Consider the following 8,768-nt stretch of genomic DNA (forward strand, 5'->3'; position numbering starts at 1 on the left):
ACCGCTTCACTCAGCCGTGAGGCATCAGAAAGTGAGGGCCCTTCCTTCCAAACACTGCTCGGTGAGTCTCCAATGCCACTTGTTGCACCCTTGGTTCTTTTCGTCCATGTCAGCACTGCGACGCCGCTGTTGTAGGTGTAGGTGGGTGGGACTCAAAATTCATTTGTCGCCGCTCCCCCAGCTCCCTAATGCAAAAGGTAAGCTGCCCAGGGGGAGCGTGCCTTATATCCCCCTTCCCCCTTCCCTTTGTTCCTGGGGAGGGGGAGGACCTCGGGCACTCTTCGCCGCGCTTCCTGGTGGCGCTAACCGGTGCCAACCGGTTTTGTTCCTCGTGGGTCATGGCGGCCGTTAAGGCGCCGGCCCTTGAGGCCCCCTTCGGAGGCCGGCCTCTGCTATAACGGCCGCACTGCCCCAATCCCGGAACTGTCCTATACCCATGTACATGTATAACTAGAAACACAGCCAACAGACATTGTTATTTTGTGGTGGTTGTTGGCCGCAGTTTTTATTACTCATGACGTACGCCATATTTGTACAACTCCCCTGGGTACCTTCTCATGCCAGGGTCATCAATCATTATCATACATTCACATAATTGGTTATCGCTCAGTGTCATTCGTACGTCATAAGTCGTGGGTCATAAATCATCGGGTATCATAAATCACTCTGTCACAAATCGGTCATCTTATTTTTCATAAATCGCTCCGCCTAATCGTCGAGAATCTGTCACCATAAAACTTATGGTCATAAATCATCGTGCTATCATAAATCATTTGGTCACAAATCTGTCATCATTTGGTTATCACAAATCATTCTGCATGGGCATCATAAATCATCAGCCATAAATCATCGGCTGACCATAAATCACTGGTTTGTCATTTGCTCATTGGCATACCCCAGGGTCATAAATCACCCTGCCAGCTTGTAGATTATTCTTTGTTGTTTTCCACGTCCCTTTGCGTGTGGGGGGTAGCCTTTTCCCGGAGCCAGGCCCAACTCGCTACCTTGCTAGTCTCTCCTTCGCCCTGCCGTCTGCCGGGGCTGGGCTGCGAGTGCCGTCTCCGTTTGCTCCCCCGATTTTTCGTCAGGCGTACTCACCCAGCCGTGAGGCATCTGAGAGTGAGTGGCCCTCCTTCTCCACACTGCCCTGTTGGTGTGTCTCCATAACCAAACCAATAACCTTTTGTTTCCGCCACGCCGCCAGGGAGGCTTCCGTCTTCCTGCGGCTCCCCCTACCTTGTGCTCTGCTCCGTCCTTGTTATCACCTTGTGGCACGCTTGTGTCCTGTTCGGAGTCTTACGGCAATGTCTCCTCTCGCCATAGGTCATCCATGAAATCAAAACAAAATTGGGAGATAGTCATATACCTCTTGTGAAGGCACGATACAAAATACCTACTTCAATAACATCTTCCACTGCACCCCAAGTTCCTGGCAGGCTCCACCTTTCGTCCGCCTCGCGCCTTCTCATGAATACCTGCATGTCTCTATATAGGGAATGCATATCGCATTAGCTGGGCACCATCCGCCCTACAGCAGGCCAATTCCTTTAAGGCAATGACTGCTAGCACACCTTATCCCCCCCTTGTGGGGGACAGGGGGGGCTGTCCCATCTGCGTTTGCTTACACCCCTATCCCCTCCGATTGCGTTTTTATTTATTTATTCACTTTACTGGGCTTGTCTGGGGTCTGAACTCGGTGCCTCTCGCACCCAGCGCAACAGTCATACCCCTTTCCCAGGGGGATTAAGTGATTTGCCCAGAATCACTGGCCGATATGCGTGGGAGTTTGCCTCCACATTAACATTTGCTGCCAATTGCAACTGGACATGGATGCCGGCCCTGGAGGAGGCTTGCTTTGTCCTTTACAGGGACCAAAACTCTGTGATGGGTAACCAACCATATAGTTGTTTGCTTGATAGAACAGTGGTTCCCTCCAACTGACATTACAGTGTATCTGCATTTGCCTGTTCGTTACCATGAGTACTTCTTTGAACCCCTCACCATGTCAGCTCGCCTGTACTCTGTATTCCTACCAACGGTGGTTGGTGCTGTCTATGTGGCTCGGGATGCACCCCATCCTTTGTGTTGACAAGATCAGAACCCCACCCTTTTTAATCCTAGGCCGCAGGGTTTGGCATATGCTAGAAGCCATCCCCTGACGACGTCGCCCTTTGATAGGCCATCTGGGTAAGGTCTGGCAGACCAAGTATTACCTGAGGAAATGATAGTCAGGTGCAAGTTTTAGCTTGTTAGGGTATACCAATAACGGGTTTAGCTGCTGCCCTATTTGATTCTGGGTGGAACGCTGCTGTGGTTGTGCGCTCACTGCTCATTCGGTCTTAACCCTAGGTGGTCAAAGTGAGGGATGGTTTCACCACTCACGAAGAACCGGGATTCTGGTCTGGAAGGCCCGCGGCATTTCGTGCAGATTACCATACTAACTTCCCGGCCCCGTGGGCAGGTGTTTGTCACATAGGTTGCGCAAAGCTTCCAGAATTAAAGGCACGTTACATTTTTAGAAATAACTGGCGACAGCTATTCCTTCTGTGTTTCACCGGTTCCATTCGCGTTTTTTTTTTGTGTGCATATTTTTTATAGCGCGAACTCGCTCAGAAGTTATTGGAGCGCTTTAACATGAACACCGTATTTACATTACACATTCAGGCACGGGGAGATAGAGTGATTTATCTCCTCTCCCAACTCCATCGTCTAGCCTGCCAAACTTTAGGTCTTAAGTAACTGGTCTAACCTCTCAACTCCCCTTCATTTAGAGGGGGTCATTCTCCATAGATTACCTCTAATTCCCCAGGCATGCAAATCTCTCTTAGCCTATGGTGGGATCACCGTCACGAAAATCCTGCCCACCCTCGTAGCTGCCATGGTTTCAGATTTCTCTGTGTGACATTTTCATAATTTCAGTGTAAATATTACACTTCAAGGACTACAAGTGTGACTTTCTCAGGGGAAAACTCTAGCAATGAAGCAATGAAGACGAGGGAAACTCACAAATATCAGGAGTTGCACCAATTTGAGCAACTAGAAACTCTAAAAAGATATTAAAACTGCTGCAAAGTACCAGAAATGGGAGAAAAAAACCACTAAGCTCCTTAATTACCATCTGTAAACCTTCCCCGCTAGCGTCTTGGATCACATATAACCGGGAAAACTACTTACAGGCATTGGGCTGTTGCAGGGAATAAGGTTTCCTTTAATAGTGCCCCAATGTCACAGGTTTTACTCATTAAACAGCTGTCCTGCTGAGGATGTATTTTTTGCGCAAACTCGGCCCCAAGGATTGGCGTGCTTTGCCTGATTACAAGTTATGTGCACCTTCAATAAATCTTATCCGGAGATTTTTCTGCACATTTTATATAGCCCAAACTCGACCCAAGGGGGGTGGAGCGCTTTACATGGGCACCGTATTTGCATTACACCCTCGGGCACAGTTATTGTTATTGTTATTGTTAATTTAGTTTTATAACGCGCCCAATCACCTACAGGTCTCTAAGCGCATTGGAAATAGATGTTGTGACATTAACTTGGCTTCACTCCTCCGAGAGACACAACTGCAGGACTACATTGCGGTCAGGGCTCTTCTGAACAGCAGTGTTTTCAGAGATTTCCTGAACCGTAGGAGATTCACCTCCCTGCGTAGCCCCTCAGGCAGCTTATTCCATAATTGAGGGGCCAAAACAGAGAAGGCTCTCCCTCCCTTGGTCACTAATTTGTAGCGGGGGCGAACCAGTAGCTGAGAGTCCGATGATCTGAGTGTTCTCTTCGGGCTGTAAGATTAAGGGATTTGCCCGGAATCACCGGCTGTGGCCGCGACCCCAAGGTTCGACTGTCCTGCAGAGAATGCATTTTTTCCCCAAAATCTTTCTGCGGTTTATGTAGCGCCAACTCGGCCACCCGGATCTGAGCTCTTTGCCTGATCACCAGTTATGTACCCCTTCCGTAACTCTCTTTGTGGCGATCGCCTACGATCTTGACCGCCAGTTTCAGGGCGCTTTGCCGGAGCAGCCGTGCATTACAGGCAGCACGTTCATTTATTGTCCCACACGGGTGAGTTAAGAGAAGGTGGAAAATCTGCTTTTGCTGTTTTATTTAACGCGAAACCGACCCAAGGAAGCACAAGTCATATTACACAAGGGGATCTGCCCAGAATCACAGGCTGCTGAGCCGACGCCGGGACCCGAACTTGGTTCCTTGATTCCAAAGTCGGCAGCCCTGGCAATAACGACACTCTAGAGTCTGGTGGTGAATTGCCCACCGAATCAGTCTTGCACCGTTCTAGCTATCTAGCCAGCTAGCTGTGACATAGGAAGGGTGCTGGGGTCCTAGGCAAACCGCATTAACTACCCTGGGCCTCGGCTGACTGGAAAAAGTACAGCTAACATCGAGATGCTACATTCCAGATTGCCCCATCCCACCTGGACATGAACAACCCAGGGAGCATGCTACCCTCATTTGTAGTGCTCTATTTACTAACAGAAGCATCAATCTCGCACTCTCCAGTGGAGCCATTCAGTGACCGGGTGTAATCGTGATTAGCGGCTTGCATTTAACACAGCTCAAATATTTGCACAATCGAAAATATCATTAATCTGCATGAACTCCTTGTCAGAGTCCCGCGCCTCTGGTTTCCTTTCCAATTTACTTATAGTTCAGTTCTCCTGCGCTTACCACTACAGTCGGCACTTTGTGAAAGAAAAATTAACTGTAATGATAACTGATCTTGCTAAGAGCAGCTGTGCCATTGGTCAATTGCTTCTAAGACACAGATATCTTGGATTAAAGAAGATATCACTGACTTGTGCCATCCTTTGGCCCAGCGCAACGCAGCTGCTTATCCCCTTATGTAGCTACCGCTTACCAGTATGAGCGCGCCCTCAAGCATCACAGGCTTGAAGGCGACTTCCCGCCTTCCAGAGGCCCGGGTCACGGTGTCTTGCTACGGATGGCTGCTCTCCCCCTGTTCACTGTCGTCCTGGCTGCGCCTTCCATCGTCTTGGTTGAAGTGGTGGGACGCTTCGGATTATTCGTTCACCTCTCTGCCCTCTGAGCTGGGGCTTGTCGGTCGGGTCCCTCTTCTCTCTCCCCCATGCCTCCGGGAGAGAGTGCAGATCAAGTTCTCCTGAACCCGGCCGTTCTGGCTCCAGGTGCTTCGGCTAGCCGTTCTGGCTCCCTGTTTCGATCGCCATTTCGAACAGCTGCTCTTCGATCCGGACCTCCTGGACCCTGGTTCCTGCTGGATGCAGCCTGGATCTCGTCCCACGCCGCATGGGGAGCTGGGGATTCCGTAACCCAAACCTGCTGGGCCGCAGCACACTCAAAATTCGTTTGGCGCTGCTCCCCAGCTCCCTAATGCAAAGGTGAGCCGCCCAGGGGGAGCGCGCGTTATATCCCCCTTCCCCCCTAACCTTTGTTCCTGGGGAGGGGGAGGGCCTCGGGCACTCTTCGCCGCGCTTCCTGGTGGCGCTAACGGTGCCAACCGGTTTTGTTCCTCGTGGGTCATGGCGGCCGTTAAGGCGCCGGCCCTTGAGGCCCCCTTCGGAGGCCGGCCTCTGCTAGTTTCATTGGGACTGCTGTCTTTGCAGTGATCACTGGGAGTGTATTTGGAAGGCAGGCGTGGCGTTGCGTGAGTCTTGACCTAGCGTTTTCTGTCACTTAGAAAACATTTTTGGCTGGTGCTGATCTGCCATGGCCCGGAAGCCTCAGACTGACCTTTATTCTGAGCAACGTTTCATCAATGTACACACCTAGCAGTGTGCTCCCATCAAACAGTGCACGTACCTGGGCCTCTCACTGGAAGACTGCTATAACACAATTGTGTGTTCTTGGGGAAACACCTGCACATGTTGTGCCTTAATCCGCTAATTTTATTTGTAGAGTAAACATAAGAAAACCAATTCCCTCAAGAATGTGGGCCGACCGACTCGCCCCCGCAGGGGACCCTCATAAGAGGGCGGCCCCTTAGTGCCACAAGATGGCACGGAGCAGCCTAGTGTCTCCGGACCCCAGTGGGTCCCACTCGTCACTTCCGGGGCGGGGGGACAGGGAGAAGTATAAAGTCCTCCCACGCCCCCCTGGCGGCCTCAACCTAAACAGCGACTTAACCTAAACAGCGACTACAAAATTCCAAACGAATATGGAGTAATGAGGCTATTGCCTCGGTATCCAAAAACTCACCACTGTCAGAAGGTATCTGACAGCAGAAGACAAGAATCAGGTCTGGCGGCCTCTTTGCCCCCTGTCTCACCCTGACGCCCTTTGTATGCCTTCTGGTAGCGCCGTGCTCGTGTAGGAGAGAGCAAACAGTCTGCGTCGCGGGCACTCAGCCGCCACCCCTCACCCCCACTTGGGGCCCCCTCGCTTTTCCGACCCGGGTAATGTAAATGTAAATTGATACTTGTGCACTACTCACCCGCAAGGGTCTCAAGGCGCTTGTACGAATACCACTGTGGAACCCATCCTGGCTTTCCCTGTGAGGTGTCCACTCCTGGGCACCCCCCAAGGTGGAGGCCAGGCGTTCCTTAGCGTTTTGGGGGCCGTTGTGGAGATTAAGCAAGCTATTGCCCAGAGTTGCAGAGTGGGACTCCATGATTGGAATAGGCACCGAGGCGAGAATTATCAGGTCCGTGGAATTTTGAGCCCAAGACCCGCCGAGGCGGGGAATTGAACCCTGGTCCCGGGCTAGACCTCTGCATCAGGGTCTGCCGCTCTAACCATTGAGCCACACTTCTCCAATGACAAGGCATAGCCTTTGTTTATACCAGTGTGTGTTCATCATTTTTAATGCAAGCTTAAAGTGGTGGCACTTTTCGAGGGTGGAGACTTAAAGAATGTGGAAGCTTTTCTAAGAGCAAGTGAAAGCGAAACCCCATTGTGGGCAAGCTCGAGTTCGAACAATTCACCCCTTTATTATGGGGTTGCTTGGACCATATGCTCGTGTTTACTAGGTTTCAGAGAAAGTGTCCTCAAAGCCGCGGTCACAAGACCGCTATTATAGACCGGTGACTCTGTTCACGATAAATGACTTATTAAACACAACCAGGTGCTCTTCAAGGTCACTGAATTAAGCAAACATCCTCGTCAGGTGTTAAACAGTTACCACTTTGTCCTTTAAAGCCATGGTTGCTTTCCTGATCACGCAGGTAAATCTTCGTATTCTGAGTTTTTCTCTCCTTATTTAGAGGAGGTGGTGATGTTTCGTGTGCCCAAAAAACAACAGTTTTCCTTCATTGGCCGCAAGTAGGAACCCTCCCCCCACTTACAGTTCAAACAGTGGTGGTGGCAACTCATTTGGCCCTATCAAAAATTCAACAAGCATTGGCATAGCCAATAGCTCTCGCCTTTGGGACCTTATAAGTGTTTAGTCATGCAACAGTTGATTTTGTTGCACAAAGTATATTGTACTGCATAAATAAATACTTAAAAGGTCCCAAAGGTGAGACCTATTGGCTATGCCAATGCTTGATAGACTTTTATTCCAACTTCCTTAGAGTTCATCTCCCTCTCATATCCGTCTAGAATTCGGGCTAATAAATCATAAACTAGTACAAACAGGTGCACTCATCAAATGCATATCATTAGTAAGATTCTCCAATGAAAACAAATTGTGAGCTCTGAAATGGAGTGATCGAATTCATGAGCCCCATGCTAGCAGTTAGCCACCCCGGTCGCTACGCCACACCTCTCCCTCCTATGAACTCCTCTGATGCTTGAGGGAAATTGTCAAAAACCGATTCACAAGACAGTATCACATTTTTAATGGGATTTTTACCCGTGCAATATTGTATGGTTTTTATTAACTGAAATGAAATTACATTTGACACTTTCACAAACACGAGACGGATTGCATTGGAAATGCTTATTGTATTTCCTGCCTTCCTCCGGCTTAACATTAAATACACGCCCAGTTTCTAGAATGTGCTGTTCACCTGCTACACGCTGCGGACAGACAGTTTCACTTTTTTTTAGAACATAATGGCAGCTCATACTGAGTCCAAAACGACATTGAGCTCATCCTCCCGGTGAAGTACAACTTGGCTAGCATCCCCTTCACAGTGTGTACTCAACTTTCTTCATTGGGGTCGGTGAGGGAGTGAGCCCAGGGTGGGGGCAACGCAAGGAAGCACAGTGATGTGGCATGAACAACTTGCACTAAAAATTCGCCTTTTCCAGGGCTAAATTCCCCCACCCCCTTACCTCGAGAAAGGGCCGCCCGCCGCTCCTTCGCACGAAAAGTTCATTGCAATCTGGGGATCACAGAGTATGGTCACACCTGAGCTCAGGCGGAGCACTTGATACCGGTGTTGGCGTATCAATCTCCGATTCATGTTAGTGAAGTGAGTCTGCTTCGGGTCAGTGGGTGCTAGTTGCCGTCCCGGGCGTTGCTCTCCTTCTCTGTATGCATGCAGTCTCGCTTTCTATCTCCTCTAAACTCACTGCCTGCCTTCACGGTCGTCGGAGTAGTTTCTTCTCCCGGTAACTTTGACGCTAGCGGCTAGCAGGAGCTGCAGAAATAAACGAAAGTGAATGTGGGAGGCCGAGGAGTAGGAGTGACCAGGAACACGACGCTGCGAACTTTGTCATAATTTACCAGCCTGTGTGATCAGTCGGGTGGGGTTTGAAGCCTGCGCGAGGAAAAGTAACACATATGACATTTCAGTAGGTACCACTAAACCCTTTCTTCTCTGATCAGCGATTTTACTATCAGCTGTATTCATAGAACAGGTTGTTTATTCGCTATGGGGACATTTAAATAT

General features: G+C 49.8%; 1 protein-coding gene across 2 annotated transcripts in view; it reads right to left on the reverse strand.

The window, feature by feature from the left end:
• The window catches only part of LOC147734645 (protein mono-ADP-ribosyltransferase PARP12-like), an 844,521-nt gene extending 836,026 nt beyond the window's left edge, over positions 1-8,495 (reverse strand). Inside the window, exon 1 of one of the 2 annotated variants that reach the window (XM_086952943.1) lies at positions 8,209-8,495. In XM_086952943.1, coding sequence (XP_086809069.1) covers positions 8,209-8,339 — 131 coding nt within the window. In that variant the 5' untranslated portion in view covers positions 8,340-8,495. Of the gene's footprint in view, positions 1-4,873; positions 4,997-8,208 lie in introns of those variants that run through there. The other variant, XM_086952944.1, reaches the window with a different exon arrangement.
• Between the last annotated feature and the right edge of the window lie 273 nt (positions 8,496-8,768).

This window comes from Lissotriton vulgaris, chromosome 1_2, assembly GCF_964263255.1.
Source record: "Lissotriton vulgaris chromosome 1_2, aLisVul1.2, whole genome shotgun sequence".
Taxonomy (NCBI): Eukaryota; Metazoa; Chordata; class Amphibia; order Caudata; family Salamandridae; genus Lissotriton; species Lissotriton vulgaris.